Raw genomic sequence first — 21,060 nt, 5'->3', positions numbered from 1 at the left:
TCACACCTCACCTTTATGCTAAAATCCACACAATATAATCATTGGGACAGAATCTGCACCATCATCACAGCATCAAGGGTTTACAGGCGAGGACAGCTACAGCAATTCATTTCACTGTTCCTAACTCCAGGATCCTCTGCAGATCATTACCTGCTGTAAAGTTTCCATTGCCCTGTCTGGTTGAACCATTGTGTTTAACTCACCGTCGTCATGCACCTCTCGTTCTCTGTTCCTTCGTCGATGTCGATCCCGCTCTCGCCTGATGCTCAGGATCGACTCTGCCCCTGTTTCATTGTCCAGTCCATCCCGACTGCCGGCAGTGTTAGCACTGCATTAAATAAAAAATACCAAACATCAACAGCAAACACAGGAAAAGTTCAGTCATCAGGCTGGATATACCAAGGAACAAAGAAATAGTTACATGTTACACAAATCACAACAAGGGTTTTTTTGAGGTTTATATATATTGGTGAGTTATAGGCAAGAACCTAATCAGGGGCTTCTCATCATGAAATATGTATCTCTATAATCTAATCCCTCAACGAGGTTACAGCTTCCTTTCAGGTACAAGGAGTTTTGCTTAATAATGAGCACTTTGGTGAGATACCAGAGGGTCACAGGTGGTGCCAGCCAACATCATACCAATGAGTCACTGTCTACTGAAGGGATGGGGAACGTAAGGAAGGGGAGAGGACAAAAGAGAGCACTGGTTCAACAGACTCAAGTGAAAAGAGAGAAAAAAAAAGAAAGAACATCTATTATGTAGCACCTTTCACAACCTCAGGATGTCCCGAAGCACTTTACAGCTAATGAAGAACTTTTGAAGTATAGTTACTGTTGTGAGGTGGGAAACGTAGCACAAATTTGCACACAACAAGATCCCAAAACGATAAAGTGATAATATCCAGGTAATTTATTTTTAGTGTGGCTGGTCGAGAGATAAATATTCTCCAGGTCACTGGGAGAGCCACGCTCTACATTGCTGTTGTGCCATCAGATCTTTCACATCCATCTGAAAGGTCAGACAGGACCTTGAAAATTATAAGATCAGAGAGAGCCAGCATGGATTTATAAAAGGCTCTGATGAAAATTCACAGACCTGAAACATAATTCTGTTTTTCTTTCTGCAGATGCTGCTAGGCCTGCTGAGTATTTCCAGCATTTATGTTTTTATTATGAAATTGTAAAAAGTGGGTCATGCTTGACAAACCTGATTGAATTTTTTGAAGAGATGACTAAAGTAATGGAGAGCGGAATGTCTATAGATGTTATTTAAATGAACTTATAGTTCTCTAATTGACATAATGTAACTAATGGTGTCTCACAGAGGCCCGAGTTTAACTATTCATTTTATTTATTAACAACTTAGATAATGGGATAGAAAGGTACATATTCAAGTTTGATAATGATACACAGATAGCAGCATTGTGGTGGATGCATAAAACTACAAAGAAGTATTAACTGAATACGTGAATGGGCAAAGCTGCAGCAAATGAATTTCAATACAGGCAAATGTGAGATCACCCACTTTTGATTTTAAAAGGATAGCAAAGGGTACTTTATAAATGGTGAAAAGCTAGAAACACTGGAGGTGCAATGAAATTTAAGGGTTGTTACGATCCCAGCTGAGATTACCTCTGGCAAGCTCCAATCCCAGGGTGGAACCCAGCTTGATAGATCCTAATTGTTATTGTTTGTTTAAATACGTGGAGAGTAGCTCCTGAACAGTCACAGGAGTCAGCTGATGAGCTTTTAACATAAGAATAAAACATTTATTCAACAAGAAAAGATGAACTATATTACAACACTCCTTCACCCACAACTATACCTTTACAGGTATACACAGGTTTGTCAGGATAACACAAGTTACAATCTAATGTCCACAGTAAGTACACAGTCCACATAAATCTGTGGCACCCTGTGGTCGGACACACCACCCTCTGAGACCAAGTGACAGATGCCACCTCAACCAGATGCTATGGATCTTCCTCAACTCACCTCCCACCGCCCCCCCCAGACACTTGTCACACTGTGGGCCAACCAGTCTCACTGAACTCCATCTTTCACACGTGGGTTTCCAATCTCCACTCTCCAATAATTCACTTTTGAATTTTATCCCAAACCAGCGCTTTCTCTCGGATGCCTTCTGCAAGGGTTCACCTCCAGGATTTCAAACTTTCCTTCCAATGATCTTCTTCCCTGTGTCACCACATGCATTCAAGCTGTCTTCCACGCACTCACTCTCCCTCTCTGACTCAGCCGTCAACAGTACACCATTGTTTCCATAACAAAGAGTTACAAACCTTCAGTTGCCTCTTTGGACCTTCTTGCCTCTTGCAAGCTGTTCACACTTTAAATCTACTTTCTGTAGCTTTTGTCTCTTTAAATCTGAAGTTTGGGGCCTCTCTCTCTGCCTCTCACTAGTAACTTCACTTAACAGGACCTATTCCAGGTTCCTGTCCTTCCTTTGGCTAGAATGTCTTCTTGGGACTTTATCTTCGTCCACTTCCCTGGATTTTGAAGTCTTTTCTTTAGCTGGGGACTGGCTATCTGTCTCCTTTTAAACTGCTTCTGCTTCACAGCTGTCTTCAAACCAAATGAACCAAAATAAACCGCTGTTTCTCTTCTGTGTGTCTGTGGGAGGGACCTGCCTCTCTGGACCCCTGCTGCAAGGCAATAGCCCAATTCTTCTACCCTGATTTGGTTAACTTAGTTTACAGTCGTAAAAAAACCTCATTAGAAATACAAGCACCCTTTTAAAGTGAAACTAAAACTCAATTTGACCTTTCTTAACTCACAGATACAGAAATACAGATCAAACTTAAACATTAAAGCTAAAACTTATTCCTCACACCTACAAATACCAATATAACTTACTTAAACTGTCTCTATTTCCTAACAAGATCAATGTACACAGATCATTAAAATGTCATGGACAAGTACAAGGAATAATCAAAAGGCTAATGGAATGCTGGCCTTTACATTTATAGGATGGGAATACAGAGGGTTAGAATTTGTGTTAGAGCTATATAGAGCCCTGGTTAGTTCATATCTGGAGTACTGTGAGCAGTTCTGGGCATTGCACGTTAGGAAGGATTCATTGACCTTGGAGGGAGAGCAGTGTAGATTTATGAGAATGATACCTGAACTCCAAAGGTTCTGTTTCCACTTTATGGGTGAGTTCAGAACAAAAAGGCTAAAAATAAGATGGTCATTAACAGATCACAAAGAATTTAGGAAGAATTTCTTTAGACCGAGTGGTAAGAATTTGGAACTAACTCACATGGAGTGACTGAAGCAGAGAACATTGATATATTTAACGAGAGGCTTCATGCATGCACAAGGGTAGGGTGGGAAAGGATAGAGTGGGAGGAGGCTCATGTGGAGGATAAACACAGCATAGGCCAGTTGAACTGAATGGCCTATTTTTGTTCTGTGAATTAGATGCATGTAATTTGCCCTCTTATGGGGATTAGCGTGCAAGTATAGCAAGCAATTAAGGCGGCAAGAAGAATGTTGGACTTTATGGCAAAGAGAATGGAGTATAAAAGTAGGGAAGTCTTGTTACAACTGTACAGGGCTTTGGTGAGACCACGCCCAGTATAATGTGTACAGTTTTGGTCTCCTTATTTAAGGAGGGATATATTTGAATTGAAGGCAGTTCCGAGAAGGTTCACGAGCCTGATTCTCGGGATGAAGGGGCTGTCATATGACGAAAGGTTGAGCAGATTGGGCCTATTTGCTTTGGCGTTTAGAAGAATGAGAGGTGATCTTATTGAAACATGTAAGATTCTGAGAGGACTTGACAGGATAAATACTGAGAGGATGTTTCCCGACATGGGGAAATCTAGAACTACAGGGCACAGTGTTAAAATAAGGGGCTTTCCATTTAAGACAAAGGCAAAGAAAAATTTCTTCCCTCAGAGGGTTGTTAATCTTTGGAATTCACTACCCCAGAGAGCAGTGGAGGCCTGGTCCTTGAATATATTCAAGACTGAGTTAGGCAGGTTCAGAATTCACAATCAGATTCACAGTCAGAACAGCCACATCTTACTGAATAGCTGATCAGGATCGAGCAGCCAAATGGCCTACTTTTGCTCCTATTTAATATGTTCTTATGTCACGTGGCCTTTTCCTGTCTTAAACACTCAAACTTTTTTTTGGGAAGATTCCTCTCATCACACCTGGTGAGCAGCAGTGAAAAAGGAGTGCAGCACTTATGCACCAGGTCTCTTCCCCCAACCCACCCTTCTCCCCGCTCCCTACAGTCCTGTTCTCAGATTTTGGGGATTCTGCAAGCAGCGGGATGGGGCCTGCAGCTGTAGTAGGCACATTACTAGTATAACTGGGCCGAACTCTGGAGAAGGGAATCACAGGCATTACTGCCTCACCTTCCTCCTGGGGCGAGCATGCACATTGGTGCTGCAGCTTGTGTTGAAACCCTCCGCACAGCAGAATTCTTTGGGAGGTGAGATGGGTTGGTGGAAAGAGGATAAGTCCTAGGAATAATCTGAAGATGCAAAGAGGCAAATGGCCTAAATTATTTTCATCCTCCCTCCCACTATCTTCAGGCCTCTCTAGTAGCTGACAGCATTTCTGAGACCCTCAGTAGTGCTCCTGTTTCAGCCGGCACCTCAATTTTTACATCCTACTGGGGAGGGAGACACCTGAGCCACAGGTCAAGTACTTTGGCAAAACAACACTCACTATCTCACTCCTCATTAGGTGTAGCACACCTCCAAAGCCCTATAATGGTGTCACCTGGGAGGGGAGTAAATAACATCTTTTGTGTCCTCGCCTGTCGCATTTCACATGATTAATGAGTGTTGAAGCTCACACTCCTGGATTGTGAGACTGGACTTTCTGGGGGCACTTAGTTCACAAACTAATTCTCCCACCAATGGATACTAGTGCTAGTGGTGGGCAGGTGTGTCAGTGCGCAGTGTGTCTATGTTACTGTGTGTAGAGTAATTATGTACAGTGTACAGCTGTATTTGAGTCTGAAGCAAGTCATTGAGTGTGATGCACTTTGACATACACCTGAGAGGGTGGATCAGGTGCTAAACAATCATCCTTTTGCACTGCCCAGAAACACATTTCCCACCTGAATGGTTTCATAACCAATGCACTGAACTGCAAGCAGCAGTGCAGATGGATTTCAAATGCAAAACTCAAAACATGCCCTTTTTTAATAAAAACAGAAAATGCTGGCAATAGTCAGCAGGTCAGACAGTGTGCAGTTTAAGTGATGCCCTTTATGGCCCTATGTGTGGAGTGGGCTGTACCATACTGCCCTCCTATGGCCTCATCTGGAATTCTCTTTATGCGCAGTTTGTACTGGGTGGAACATTAACCACACACGGTAACCGAGGAAGCCTAGAATCAGTCAGAGCCAGGTGGTCAAGCTACAGGTACAGGTTTGTTATAACTAAAGTTTCCTCACTTGTAGAGTGGAGGATTCTAACAAAAGTGAACAGGACTTCCTCCTATTTCCTGCAAAGAAATGCTTGTGGGTACCAATTAAACTATTGGGAACTGCACAGCGTGACAGTGAATTACTGGCCTCCCCTTACATAAACCTTGCAATGTTAAACATAGGGGCAATGTCCCCTTGCAAAAAAATGTCACCCAGTTTTTAACATTGAACTAGAAAGAAAGACTTGCATTTATGTCACATCTTTCACAAGTTCAGGATGTCCCAAATCACTGCACAGCCAATGAAGTACTTTGGAAGCCTAGTCACTGTTGTAATATAAGAAACATGGCAACATGGCAAGGTACAACATACGGCAATGAAATAATGGTCAAATACTGCATTGTTTTGAGATGTGTTGTTTGAAGGATAAATATTGGCCAGGACACTTGGGAGAGCTTCCATGTCAAATAGTGCCATGGAATCTTTTGCATCCACCCAAGAGGGCAAACAGGGCCTCTGTTTAATGCCCCATTAAAAAGACAGCACCACCAGCACACCACTGAAGTTTCAGCTGGGTTATATGCTCAAATGGGGCTTGAAACCACAATCTTTAGAAAACCCTGGATCCTGTTTTTCTTAAACGAGCGCACAGCAACAGAGTTGAGTGAGTCAACACATTCTGGAGATCCCAGCACAGACCACCACGCTCTGGGGGCTTCAGTTTGAAAACTGAACCACAGGTCGAGTTCAATCATCACTGTATCACTGGTTTGTGCAAATGGTTGTTGTTTGAACATTACATAATTGTTTTGTTCTTCACTTTGCCTAACAGTAGGGTCAGTGACCCTTTGTTGATGTACCACGCTGTACTTGACAAGAAAGTGGTCAACCTTTAGGGAAACAGCAACAAGTTAAAGCTCAAGTGAAGCAATGAGTGGAGAAACTTCAGTTTGTTTGTGAAGAAAGCTTCTTGTCAATGAGTGGTCCATTGCCAAAATCATGTGCAATAACAGATGCAACAATTCAGGAGGAAGCCGAGACCAGCAGCTCACTGGAGAAAGACTAACCACTGCAGATTGAGGTGACCCTTTGGAAATTAGGTGTCTTAAACCAACAGATAATGAAGCTGATTCCCAGAGACCCTAACACTAATTGCACATTGCAATCAATACTGGACATTATTCATGGAGAGGTTACTTTCATTCCTTGTATGGGGAAGTCAGGGGGCACTGCTTTAAAAAGAAGCATAACACTGGATCTAACACTTGATGCTTTGAATGATCACTATGTGGCAAGGTAACTGACAGGGACTTGTGACCGCTGGAACCCCAGCAAGAATCAGAGGGAACCCAATTGAGAACATGGCTGCTACAGTCTCCTGGGTTCCAAGCTCTGGGCTGTGCTGCAGGTTAATTTGGCATGAAGGTGCCACTGATGTAAATATGATGGGGTTGAATGGGTGTAGTTGCCCGTTTTCAATGAAATCTCTGATGAATTTCAGAGCCAGGCTTTCAATACACTAATCAGTTCTCCAACCGGTTGCTGTAGCAACCCACAATAAAGGGAACAAGAAAAGTGAGAGTGCAATGGGGAGGATTTATAAGGCAATGGCTGAAGCAGCTCTCAGTACAGCTGATCACTACTAGCAGCAAGCCTGGGGCTCAGTATATTGTTTATAATCTGTTGGACATTTAGTGTTGTTCTGTTTCGAATGCCATGTCCCATCTCTGCTGGAAAACACAAAGCTGAAAACACACCGTGAAGCTTCCAGGAGGGCGCAAACAGGATTGAGACAGAGCACTGAATCTATCAGCAGAGATCCCAAATAGCTGGTGCCACACAGGCACACAGAACCAACAAAGGATCATTCCAGAAGAACGCAGCCTATCCCTCCCTTTCGTTCTGCACATCACAGGCTATTTTCTGGTCAATTGGCCTCCCATCCTCCACTCCCCATAAACACCAGCTTGCCCAAATCTCTCTCCTTCACCCACCATCAGTGACAGACTCTTTGACTCCTGTCAATCCCACTTGTTGGAGCTCTCTTCCTAAAACCTCTGTCTTGTCCCCTCTCTCTCGCAATCTTTAAAAACTTCAAGTCTCACCTTTTTCACTGAATTCTGAAGTTAGTTATATGTGCCAATCTCTTCCCCCACCCCTCCCCCACCCACCCACCTTCACTCAAGGCTAGTCTGTCTTACCCTCTCAGTGAAGCAACTACAGTACTAGTGCTTTATAAGTGCAATCTAGTATTGACACTCACTGCCTGGGTTCACATATGAAGAATATGGGCAAGGAATCGAAGTGTACCTGGTACCCATACCCCAACAATAGGCAGCACCTTTAGGAAAGAAGTTGCATCTTTCATCAAGGAAGGAAAACTTGTAGGGAAAGAGCAAAGACCCAGGGTTAATTTGATAGTTCTTTTAAAGAGCTGGCACAGGCATGATGGGCTGAATGGCCTCCTTCTGCACTGTTTCACTCTATCTTTGACTGGAATGCAAGCAGAATCAGGGAAAGGAAGGTTATCAGCAAGTGATCAAGATACCGCCCTTTTGATGCACCAGGCAGCCAGAGGACCAGGAGCTGGGATGGTGAAATCTTGTTTTTTGGGGGATTTTTTTTTTGTCTGTGTTTTTGTAAGTTTTGCACCTGTGGGGAGTGACCTCTGGTTGACTGGAGACAGTAACAGTTAAGATACAGAATGTGCCAAGGATTGATATATTGGACTTTGCCTCAGAGCTGGAGAGCACAATCCCTATTGGGAGATATTAAACAGGACAGATCAGTTCAAGGGCCATTGAGTGAGCAGCAGGCAAAGAGGAAGGTCAGCTCCATGGAGCTTATGGGCTGCTGTTACCTCCATGCTGCTGAGGTAGCTGGGGCTCAGGGAAGCCCTGGGACCCGTTGGTAGCTCCCTGCTGTGAGGAGTTGGGGCTCCAGGGAAACCCAGGAGCAGTATTTGTTCAGTGCAACTGGAGAGATTGAAACTCAAAGAAACCCAATGCCAGTGCCAGCTCCATGAAGCTGGCTATAGAGGCAAAGGAAAATCCAGAACCAGTTGTTGGCAGCAGCGTGGTTGAGAAACTGGGACCGTGCCTGTGTTTGGATGCTAGAGTGTAGCCTGGTCATCACAGGGGGCCACAGACACAAAGCGACCAAGAAAGTTGTATTAGGAAACAGATTTGAGAGAAATCTGGAATAGTGTGCCTTTTTGGGTTAAGACTGTACCTGCGGAACTCCAGGAGGGTACAGCTAATGTTGGCTGGGGATCAGACAACCTCTTTGAAAAAGAGGAACTGAAATCCTTCAGGAGCATGACAGAGTATTAAAGAATTTTGTGACTCACTGACATCTAGGTGGGTTGCGAAGAAAATTCAGGGGATCTGTCTGCCTTGGCTGAGCCTGCTGTTTGTGGGTATGCTCGACCACAGTTTGACTGTTAATTCATGTTTATGTCACGTTAATTCTGGTTATTAGAATATAAGATAGATAGGATTGACTGCTTTGCTGATTTTTATACGGTAAAAGTTCTTCTGTTTAAAACAGTGGAATCTTGTAATTTTATTCTTTTAGTAACTGGGATTTCAAGCTTTGTCTACTTTTTAAAAAAAGTTACTGGTCCCTAACCAGATCGTAACAAATGTGGGGATCTCGTCTAGGACCGTAACACCGGTCAGGCACTCAGGAGGCAAAGAACCCAGCAGGTGAACAACAGAAAAAGCAAGAGAGGCATTAAAGGGGAAGTTAGATAACTGCATGATGGAGACAGGCATAGAACAATATGCTGACAGACGAAGGTAAAACAGGTGACAGGAAGCTTATCAGGAACATGCACTTGCTGGGTTGAAAGTTCCAGTGTAGGCAGCTAAATGTGACACTGTGCAATCCATAGATTACAGTTAGTCCCCAATTAACATTGTTTCGCATTAACGATCAATTAAGAGGCCCTGCATTCTTGTTTAGTGTTGACTAGTTGGTCTGATGTAGGACTGCGCGGCCCGATCAGTGCCATTTTGCAGCAGTCTCTCCTGCTCCCTGACCCTCCGACTTGTGGTCTTTCCTGCTCCTTGACTGTCACTGATCCTCCTGGTCCATGACGCTCCCACTGGCCGCTTTCCTCTCCTGAATTTGCATTCCTGTTCAAGATCCAGATCCAATCCAAAGCCAAGAACTCTGGAGTTGTGAAAATGTGGGTCCCGATCGTGCAGAAGTGCCAAACTGGGGCTGTTATAATCCACGATTCTTTTAAATGACTGTCAAAGCTGCCCCTCCTGCTTCTCACCACTCATCTCCAGAGCCCTCACTCTCAGGGTGTTCAGGAGAGGGAAGCAGCAAGTGGGATCATATGATATCTATCTACTGAGTTCAATAAGGAGATATTAAGACAGGTGAAAAAGATAGGCTTTAAAAAGCAGAGAGGTTTATGGAGTGAAGAAATTAAGAACATGCAAGAGGCAAGAATTGGAGGAGTCCAGAGATCATGGAGGGTTGTGATTCTGGAAGAAATTACAGAGAATAGGGAGAGGCAAGGTCACGGAAGAATTTGAACATAAAGAAGAGAAGTGAGGTGATGCATTTTGACAGAAGGTATCGAGAGAGGCAAAAAGACTTAATGGTCCAGTTCTAAAGAGTGTGCCGGAACATAGGGACCTGGGGATCCATGTGAAGGTGGCAGAACATATTGAGTGTTTAGCAAAGTGTATTTTGGATAACAGATACAGGGAAATGTGAAGACGAACCTTTTTTTAAAATGCTGCAACTGATAATGACCTGGAGTTCGCTGCTCATGAAGGTGGTGGAAACAGAAACAATCAATGATTTCGAAAAGAAAATGGAGGCACACTTGAAGAAAATAAACTTGCAGGGCTATGGAGGTAATGTGGGGGAAATGGGACTAACTGGATTGTTCTGTGGGGAGCTAGCATGGACCTGATGGGCTGAATGGCCTCCTTTGCAGTAAATTATTCTATGACTATAATTCCATGAGAATTTTAGAATCAAGGTGTTGAGGGACTGGGAACAGAGGTCAGTGAGCGCAGGGGTGATGGGTAAATGGGACATGGTGCGAGTCAGAAGGTCAGCAATACTGGATTCGTTTCCTGGTAACTCTGGGGTGACACTGCAGGTGCATGTGCTCACTGGTTCCTGCACATGCTGCAGTTCCTCCAGATATACAGCAGGGGGAGCAAACGGCCCAGTTTGAATCCAGAACATAGCTTTACACGCTGGGAAAGGAATGGGAATGGCCAAGCTTCCTCAGGCTCACTCTATTAGTTACCCCTTCAGTGTCACAAGCTGGAATTAATCAAACAATCAGGGAACATTTGCTTTTGTCATGGTCCAGTTTACACCATCCTCTCATCCCCAAAGCCACTGCCTTTCACGTCACCTCAGATAGTAACAAAGGCAGTGAAGGAGCCTGGGGATGGAGTGGGGGGCTGGGGGTGGTGGAGATCACAACTTAACACAGTCAGATCTCCACATCACACCTTCTGGTCAGTCATCTTCACAGTGTTATTAATTCTCCTTTGCCATTAGATAACATCAGTAGGAGCTTTGTGGAACTAGGGACAAGGAGCAAAAGAAGCTGGTCCCAGCAAGCTGCAGACTGATTCTCACCTAGTCCTCCCTGCGGGTGCATTCCAAGGCCTGTCCATCTGTGTCTCTGATTGACGTTCTTCCCCAGTGTGGGGGTTCCTCACTGCCCTCTGCCTCCCTCTTACAACCTAGAGGCTAAGAAAACCCAAGTTTACAACCTAAGCTTTGGCATCACCTGATCACTTTTCCCTGCTTCACTTCACCTGCTCCCCTTTTCTTTGTAACCTTGGCTTTGGGTCTCAGCCTTTCACCTGGCTCTTTCAGTACAAGAACATATTGTCCTGAATGCCTACTCACTAATCTCCCACCATCCAACCCTCTCTTCACTTCACCATGAGCTTTAAAGTTTCCTAACAAATCAAAAATATAAACATCACATTTCAGTCAGACAAGTAGCCCCGAAAGCCCTCCCTCTCCCCATGACAGTTACTAAATGGGCAAGGTGCTGAGAGTGGATATTCAGACAATACTGAAACCACATAGCAATACAGTATGAACATGGAATCCTGTTCCTCCCTGCCCCCTACATTACAACCCCTACACATCAAAATTACTTCGGTGACTGTAAAGCAATTTGAGACACCAAGGTTATGAAAGGCACTATGTAGGTGCAAATCTTTCTTTTCCATACAGTAAATATAGTGTGGCAGAAGGTCATTTGCACAACGCTGACAGTGATGAATTCAGCAACAGAAACAGGATATAGAGTTTACGACACAGGGATACAAGAGTTCCAACCCATCCCTTCCATAGATTTTAGTCAGGGCTGGACTACATTCAATCCAGCTCTGCTATCTATATCCTGCTCACACACACAGAATAACATGAATTACCTTGAAAAATTCATGCTAAAAAAAAACTGGAGCCCCCCCCAGCTGATGATGTCAGGAAGTGGCAATTATATTAGTTATTGATCCTTTCACTGCAGAAGTGTAATGGTAAAGCATCATAAGTGTAGGGGCTAGATTTTACGATGGGTGGGGGGGGGGGGGGGGGTTGTGGGTGGGTAATGGTTTCTGGCCCCTGCTTCATAAGTCAGGGTGAGCCCACCTTCACTTGAAGGGCTTGCGCCAGACCATTTAATGGTCATTGGACGTTAGTTGGCTTCTGGCAGGCCTTTCACCCTGATCTGGAGGGGAAGTACTACCTCCAAGAGCTGCTGACCAATCAAATGGCTGGCAGTTCTCTGGACCTAGCAGTGTCCCAAGGAGTGGTGGCCACTGCTGGGGTTGCAGCCAGTCTCAAAAATGGGCAACCCTCTCCCCTTGATTGGCCATCAGCTCAAACAGTGAAACCTGCAGGTTGCACAATGGGCATAGGCCTCTCCTGCCATGGGTAAAATCCCAGCTGCAGCTGGAGGAGGCCCTTGGGCAAGCAAGCCTCCTCACTCCTTCTCCGCCAATGGTAAAATTACAATAAGAGCAGGGGTGGGCTGGTAGGCACCGGGAACAGTGGCCAATGTACCACCCAGTTTTATGTCCAACCCCACCACTGCTCCCTCCCCTCACCAACCCATCCCCGACAGGGTGTAAAAATCCACTTATCCATTGGGAAAGCTGGAATGAAACCTTAGAGACCAAGGGCAGAGGAGGAATGGATTAAAGTGTAGGAACAGAAGTTTGTCAGTCTGCTCGCTGCTTCTCACCCCATGACCATCAATCCCTCAGGTGGAAACATGTATTGGAGCAGAGCAAGGGCAGACACTGTCCAATATTTCTCCTCAATCTGAGAAGCTCCACTTTAGAACTTGAAAAAAAAAAAAATTCTTACTGGAAGGATGGTGGCCTGGAGTCGCCGATGCCTCCGGTCCTCTCGATGGGGGGTGGTAACTCTGACATACTGTCTGCACACTGTGAGCCCCCGTCAGACGCTGAGCCTTCAGCCAGGACCAGCTACGAAAAAAGATAAAGACACAGGTTGAGTGGGGTGGGGAGGAGGCTGAGCACAGGATGCGGAATGAAGAGGAAACAGGAAAGGGGAACGTGAAGATCGAGTGGAAAGGCGGGGATACTGGGGGAGGGGAGAGGAAAAGACTGTGGTGGGGGCTAGGGGGGCACCACAAAAAGAGACAAGCTGACGCAATGCATCCTATACTATAAGCTGTAGTCATTCTATCAGCCAAAAATTTGAACACATTACCGTAACAAGGAACTACTAAATTGATGACAAGGAGAATAGGTACTTGGAAATTGTTGAGCATTTTCCCTTGCTCTACCCTCATTACATTTTTGTGAATAGGGCACTTTAAATTCCACTTATTAATGTGCCCTGCTTGTACCTCCTCATGAAGGGTGTCAAGCTGATCAGTATCACTTTCCGCTTCGTTATTAGATGACTACCTAGTGTTACTGAGGGCACAGCACACATTTCCTCCTCTGTCCCAGTGTCGCCAGGTACTTTTTTCCAAATAACATATCCTGTTTATTCTCTTTCACTTTTTTTTGCAAACAGTGAAAGTTCACAGTGTATAAAAATGAACCATTCTCTGAAACAGGATGAAGGTGAATCTTAGTTAAAAACGTAAGAGGAGAAAGTAACAAAGGGAAACAAAGGGAGGAGAGGGAGCAAAACAGAAAGCAAGAGGAAGGAAAAGGAAAATCAAGTTGTGAGAATGAAAGAAAGATCCAGCAAGATAGAGAGAAACAGAAATAAAAAGGATAGAAAAAAATTCATTTATACTTTCCAATACTTCAGAGTGGCCCAAAGTATTTTTCAGCCAATTAAGTAATTTTGAAAGGTGGTCACTGTTGTAATGTAGGAAATGCAGCAGCCAATTTACACACAAGATCCAACAAACATAAATGTGTTAATTGCCAAATTGCCTGTTTTACTGATGTTGGTTGAGGGATATATATTAATCAGGGAGAACATCCCTGCTCTTTTTCACAAGGTGCCATGCGATCTTTTGCAAACTGCAGGGCAGATGGGGCCTTGATTTAATATCTCACCCACAAGAGAGCACCTCCAACAGTGCAACACTCACTCAGTGCTGCATTGAGTGCGTCAGCCTGGGTTATAGGCTCAATTCCCTAGTCAACATGAACACAGGCCGTCTCTGTGGAGCATGTTATCACTGGGCCATGGCTAACACCTCCCAAGAGGTGTTACCACCATCATTATATTACCAAGAGCATAGACAAAGACCTCCCACAGCTCCCTACATGACTCAGTGGTTAAATAAACTGCCCTATGTGGTGCTGAGCCACAAGGGGCAAACAGTCCTGGGTCCTACTCGTGATTTGTGTTGGGTCAGATGACTGCAGCCAAGGCAAGAGGAAATGCATTTGACCTCCGCACCTTTGCACTAAAAAGGTAAAATGAGTGTGGCCCATCTGGTGAAAAGAAGATTGACTATACTGCTTCACAATGTTGAATAACCTGCCGGTGTGGAAAAGAGAGCAGCCAATAGGTGCGTAGAAGGGTCCCATGGACAGCTGTGGAATGAGTAAATCACTGGTTTGTTTTTAGCATGTTGGTCCAGGGATAAATGGTGGGAGCTCCCCTTTCCTTCAAAACAGCACCATGACAACATTTTCAAGTTTTTGGCACTGTTTCAGGGTGCAGCAAGAGGGTTCTGCTGGTGTCCTAGTGTGTGTGCCATCCCTCAAACAATATCATTAGAGTAGATTGGTTGACTGTGGCATCAAAGAGCTCTAACAAAATTTAGCTTAATGGGGATCAAAGGGAAAACTCTCCACTGATTGGATTCATACTTAGCACAAAAAGATGGCTGTAGTTGTTGGCGGCCAACCATCTCAGCTCCAGGATATTGCTGCAGGAGCTTCTCATGATGGTGTTCTAGATCCAGCGATCCTTAATTACTACAACATTAGCTTTCTCTCCATCATAAGATCAGAAGTGGTGTGTTCACTGATGATTGCAGAATGTTCAGTACCATCCTCAACTTCTTAGACACTGAAGTTGCCCACGTGCAACAAGGCCTGGACAACATGGGTCCTGACAACATTCCAGCAATAGTACTGAAGACTTGTGCTCCAGAACTTGCTGTGCTATTCCAGTACAGCTACAACACTGGCATCTACCCAGCAATGTGGAAAATTGCCCAGGTATGTCCTGTACACAAAAAGCAGGACAAATCCAACCCAGCCAATTACTGCCCCATCAGTCTACTCTCCATCATGAGTAAAGTGATGGAACAAGTCATGAACAGTGCTATCAAGCGGCACTTACTTAGCAATAACCTGCTCACTGATGCTCAGTTTGGGTTCTGCCAGGGCCATTCAGCTCCTGGCCTCATTACAGTCTTGGTTCAAACATGGACAAAAGAGCTGAACTTGAGGGAAGGTGAGTGTGACTGCCCTTGACATCAAGGCAGCAAGGAACCCTAGCATAACTGAAGTCAATGGGAATTGGGGGAAAACTCTCCACTGGTTGGAATCATATCTAGCCCAAAGGAAGATGGATGTGGTTGCTGGAGGTCAATCATTTCAGTCCTGGGACATCACTGCAGGAGTTCCTCAGGGTAGTGTCCTAGACCCAACTATCTTCAGCTGCTTCATCAATGACCTTCCATCCACCATATGGTCAGAAGTAGGAATGTTCGCTGATGATTGCTCAATGGTCAGCACCATTCATGACTCCTCAGAAAATGAAGCAGTCCATGTCAAATGCAGCACCACACAAGTGCAAGGCTCTGACCATCACCAGCAAGAGAGAATCTAACTGATGCCTCTTGATATTCGATGGCATTACCATCACTAGATCCCCCACTATCAACATCCTGCAGGCTATCATTGACCAGAAACTGAACTGAACTAGCCATATAAATACTGTGGCTATAAGAGGTCAAAGGCCAGGGAATCCTGTGGTGAGTAATTCACCTCGTGACTCCCCAAAGCCTGTCCACCATCTACAAGGCACAAGTCAGCAGTGAGATGGAATACTCTCCACTTGCCTGGATGAGTGCAATTCCAACAACACTCAAGAACTTGACACCACCCAGGACAAAGCAGCCTGCTTGATTGGCACCCCATCCACAAACATTCACTCCCTCCACCACCAATGCACAGTGGCAGCAGTGTGTACTATCTACAAGGTGCACTGTAGGAGCTCACTAAGCCTTCTTAGACAGCACCTTCCAAACTCACGACCACTACCATCTAGAAGGACAAAGGCAGCAGATAGGTGGAAACACCACCACCTGGAAATTCCCCTCCAATCTACTCACCATCCTGGCTTGGAAATATATCGCCATTCCTTCACTGTCGCTTAGTCAAAACCCTGGAACACCCTCCCTAACAGTATTGTGGGTGTTCCTCCTCCACACAGAGTGCAGCAGTTCAAGAAGCCAGCTCACCACCTTCTCAACGGCAATTAGAGATGGCAACAAATGCCAGTGACGCTCACATCCCATGAATGAATTTTTAAAAACAACATTGAGGCCTGGACCAACAAGTGTCAAGTAACATTCATGCCATGCAAGTGCTTGGCTATGACCTTCATCTTTGTGAAGATGTATATTTCAGGGCTTTCTACGTAGTCTCCCTCAGTTTTTAAGATTGAAAAATCCATGGGCTGAATTTTCAGGCCCCGCCAACATCAGGAAAGGAGGCAAGTGGGACCCTAAAATTACAAGGCCAGCCGGTGTGTTGGCTTCTTGACCCCATTCCTGACATTGACCATTTTGGTTATGCTGGTTTGAGAGCCTGGGAAGGCAATTAAGCTTGTTAAGAGGCAAATGAAGGAGGCTGACTGGGATTTTCCAGATGCAACAGGATGGGGGAGCCAAATCAACTATGTGAGGTCAAAGTCAGATCTGCCATGATCTTATTGAATGGCAGGGCAGGAGTGAGGGGCCTACTCCTGGTCCTAATTCACATGTTTGTAACTTGAAAAGCGGCTGAGAGGGGACCTTCCTGTTGAAGTGCCCTTTCAGTTAATTGTACTGCAGCAGGATGCTTCTCTGAAGCAGGAAGGCCTCTAGTTGGCTCTCCAGCTTTGAGAGCTCGTCTGCCACCCTTAATTGGGCAGGAATCCATCTCCGCACCAGTTAAGGGCTTACCCTGCGAAAATCTCAACTTTAAGCAGTTTCCCACTGTAGATGGGTTCAGGGCCCAAAAACAGTCCTAACTTCTTTTCCCTCCCTCTGTAGAGAAAATCTAGCCCCATATTTCTGTAGTCTTTCTGTATAACTTAGTCCCCCTTGATGTTATGCACCTATCTTGTGGCCCTTTTCTGCGCCACCTTCAGGGCTCGAATGCCTCTCTTGCGTCATGGAAACCAAATGATAGTCTGTAATCAAGGCAAGCTGTGACCAGAGACTCATTACTTACTTTAAAAGCCTCTGTTGCTAGATAAAGGACAGTTACTAATGAATCCAATAGGGTAATAAGGAAACATTTCTTTACTCAAAATGGTTAGAATGTGCAACGTTACCACAGAAGTGGCTGAGGCAAATAGTTTAGATGCTTGCAAGAGAAAACTAGATGAGTACAAGTGAAAAAAGAAATAGAAAGATATGCTGGAAGGCTGAAAGGTAGATGCAATGAGAGGAGACTTGTCTACAGTACAGTATAAACATCAGCACAGATCAGTTGGGCCAAAAAGCCTTTTCTGTGCTGCACCATCTATGTAATCTACACAACCTATGGAGACTACCTGACACGAGATAGGAGGGAGGGGTAGGGAGGAGGTACAGTGACAGCTGTGAAACCAGGGTCTGTCCTGGAATATTTGAGTAATGAAAAGTGAACTTTGAAATCTTTTATTCCATCTTTATGATAATTGCTGCCAGCCACAGCCCAATTAGCTGATAAGCTTCCTTTGGCTTATCAGTGACTCTGTGGAACGTGTTCATTTGATGCACTGTCCAGCTTCCTGCTGAAGATTCAGGATTTCATGCAACAGCAGTGGCAAGAAATCAGGAGACTCCCCAGCTACTCCTGTGGTCACTAGGTGTCTGTCACCTCAAACCAGATCCTGACCACACCCCATTGCCAGACACAATATGATCCAACAGATTATCGAACAGTGATCAGCTTCAGGAGTTCTGGCTAACTTCTCCTCTCTCTAACACCAGGGTTCTGAGGCCAACTGTAGTTCCTCTTACCATCTCCACCAAGATAAGCTGCTCTGTGGGACCACCTCTCAGACAACTGTGGCCCCATCTGCCCTCTCAGGTGCATGTTAATGATCCCGTTAGAAGTAGAACAGGAGAGGTGTCCAATGTCCTGGCCAGTATTTATCCCTCATTGAATAGAGGAAAAAACAAATTAACAGTGATTCACCTTACATCTGTTTTAGGAGTCTTTCTGTATGAAACTAGAAACAGCTTTTGTTCAACTTGCAGTGAAGTACAGTAACACTAGGGGGCAGCAACAGGAGTCATTTCAAGCCACAAACATGCTGATTGGAGCTTAATGATTCATCAAGTCACTGTTACTGTACAGGTTTACAGAACAGAAAGAATCTGGTCATGTCTGTGCTATCTCTTTGCTAGAGCAATTCAAATAATCACACTGATACCAAATAAGTGATTGGTGTCACACAAAAAAAATCCCTTTTGGAATTCTCCTGCCTGGGTAGTTGAGGTGGGACAGTGCTTTTATCATCTGCACTGCTCACAGGAATTGGCAGGATGGATAAGGGCCAATCAGATAAGATACGGAATCCTTGAACATTCGTGCAACATTCCCGTCCCTCACTATTTGGGATTTACCAAGCCTCATCTGCCTTAATACCTCCTTGCGTGGCTCGGTGTCAAATTTTGTTTGATAATCGCTCATATGAAGCACTTCAGGATATTTTATGATGTTAAAAGTGTTACCTAAATGTAAGTTGTTGTTATATAATAGTGTAAAATATAGTATATTATAATTAGCTTTATGCACATAACATAATAACTTACAATTAGATATCAAGGCACTTTACAGGAGCATTATCAAATAAAATTTGACACACAGCCACACAAAGAAATTTAGGACAGGTGGTCAAATGCTTGGTCAAAGAGGTAAGTTTTAAGGGCATCTTAAAGAAGGAGAGGAAGGGTGAAAAGGCAGTGGGGCTTAGGATGGGAATTCTAGTGCTCAGGGCCTAGACAGTTGAAGGCCACCAATGGTGGAGTGATTAAAATCAGAAATGTGTAAGAGACCAAACTTAGAGGAGCGCAGAAATTTCAAAGGGTTGTCAATGATGGAAGGGGTTACAGAGATAGAGGGGTGTGAGGCCATGAAAGGATTTGAAAACAAGGATGAGAATTTTAAAATCAAAATGTTGCTTAACCAGGAGGCAATGTAAGTCAATGAACACAGGTATAATGGGTGAATGGATTTGGTGTGAACTGGGGCATGGGCAACATAGTTTGGATGACAATATGTTTACAGAGATGATGGGGAGCCAGCCAGGAGAGAATTGGAACAGCCAAATCCATAGATCACAAAGGCATGGATGAGCACTTCAGCAACAGATGGGCTGAGACAGGGGCGAGAGATGGAGTGAAAGTGTCAAGTTAATGCAACTTCTCCAGCAGGCCATCCCTACTGGCATGTGGCATTCACACAACACATACCAGAAAGAGCAAGTTAACCCCAAACAAACCACTCATCACATCTCATTCTGCAAGCAGCAAAGTCTCATTAATTATTTTATAAGTTGCTTGCTCCTGTCTGGCTTTCAATGGCATTCAGTTTCTCTGAAGAGCATCACTGGTTCCAACTATATCACAAAGCTACTGTCCTCCTCACATCCTGTCTGTACTTCATATATTTGGAATTTCAGTTCAGTTTGTATTTGGTTTCTCACTGATTTTTGGGTTACCGTTGAGAATCTGTGCTCCAGGCACACTGGTGTATGTACAACATAGGATGTACAATGACAACAAACTTGCACTAGGGTATAATAACGCCCTCCATTATTCACAAGTGTGCCTGCCTGTTAAAGTATAGTTTTATAATCTCTGGTTCCTGATTAAGGCAAGCGTCACCTCACCAGTAATCAGTAACAGGCCTGAGCAGAGAGAGAAAGCAGCACTAACCTAGATCTGCAGTGCACACACTATATTTCAGAATCACTGCATATTAATTCAAGGAATTACATGAGGACATTCTATTCCCATGAAAGGGGCCGCCTCTAAATAATTAATATAACTTGCCTGCTGACTGAGCTGTGTGCTTGGAGCATTTTCTGCTTGTACTTCAGACTTCCAATATTCATGGATCTTTATTATTTCTACTCACAATCACAGGTTGCTCGACTAAAGTTTAGAAAAATTTGGTCGTTGATACAAAGGGTTGCTCTTGCCCTGTCATTCTGTAATTCTTCAACAGATTTTACAACTTCAATATCTGAATTCCAGCTAGCCTTACAGTAGTGCAGTTACAACACTATGAGATCCTATACAGAACAGGCTTAAACTGTGTGCATGTGTACGTCTGTGTGTGCACATTCTCTTGAGTGTGCGCGTGCATGTGTATCTGCCTACCAGCATTATGGCCAACGACAACAACAATTTGTATTTATACAGAACCTTTAACATAGTAAAATGTTCCAAGACGGTTCCCAGGGATGATTATCAAAGTTCAACACCAAGTTACACAAAGATATATTAGGCCAAATGACCAAAAGCCAGGTTAAAAAGATAGGTTATAAGGAATGGCCTAAAGGAAGAAAGAGAGGTGGAGAGGTTTAGGGAGGGAATTCCAGAGTTCAGGTCCTTGGTGACTAATGATGTGGTTGTCACTAATGGTGAAGTGATTAAAATCAGGAGCCCACAAGAGGCCAAAATTGAAGGAGAGCTATCTTGGAGGGTTGTGAGGCTGGAAGAGATGACAGAGATAGGGAGGGGTGAAGCCAAGGAGGAATTTGAAAACAAGGATGAGAATCTTGAAATTCAGACCTTTCTTTACCGGGAGCCTCTGTACAGCATCGAGCTCATGGGTGTTGAGCAGAACTTGGAACAAGTTAGAAGATGAACAGCAGAGTTTCGGATGACCTCAAGTCTATGGAGGGTATAATATGGTAAGCTGGCCTGCACTGGAATAGTCAAGTCTAGAGGTAACAAAAGCATGGATGAGGGTTTCAGCAGC

The 21,060-nt window shown here is 44.4% G+C and overlaps 1 protein-coding gene across 4 annotated transcripts in view; it reads right to left on the bottom strand.

Moving 5' to 3' along the window:
• The window catches only part of LOC121288560 (segment polarity protein dishevelled homolog DVL-1-like), a 118,217-nt gene that overhangs the window by 56,248 nt on the left and 40,909 nt on the right, over positions 1-21,060 (bottom strand). For 3 of the 4 annotated variants that reach the window (XM_041207153.1, XM_041207154.1, XM_041207152.1), the window contains exons 3-4: positions 12,788-12,909; positions 204-328 (exon numbers count right to left, since the gene is read on the bottom strand). In XM_041207153.1, coding sequence (XP_041063087.1) covers positions 204-328; positions 12,788-12,909 — 247 coding nt within the window. Of the gene's footprint in view, positions 1-203; positions 329-11,038; positions 11,092-12,787; positions 12,910-21,060 lie in introns of those variants that run through there. The other variant, XM_041207155.1, reaches the window with a different exon arrangement.

The sequence above is a fragment of the Carcharodon carcharias genome, chromosome 15 (genome assembly GCF_017639515.1).
Source record: "Carcharodon carcharias isolate sCarCar2 chromosome 15, sCarCar2.pri, whole genome shotgun sequence".
Classification (NCBI taxonomy): Eukaryota; Metazoa; Chordata; class Chondrichthyes; order Lamniformes; family Lamnidae; genus Carcharodon; species Carcharodon carcharias.
The sequence above is the reverse complement of the archived record's forward strand: the minus strand, read 5'-3'. Positions and strand labels throughout refer to the sequence as shown.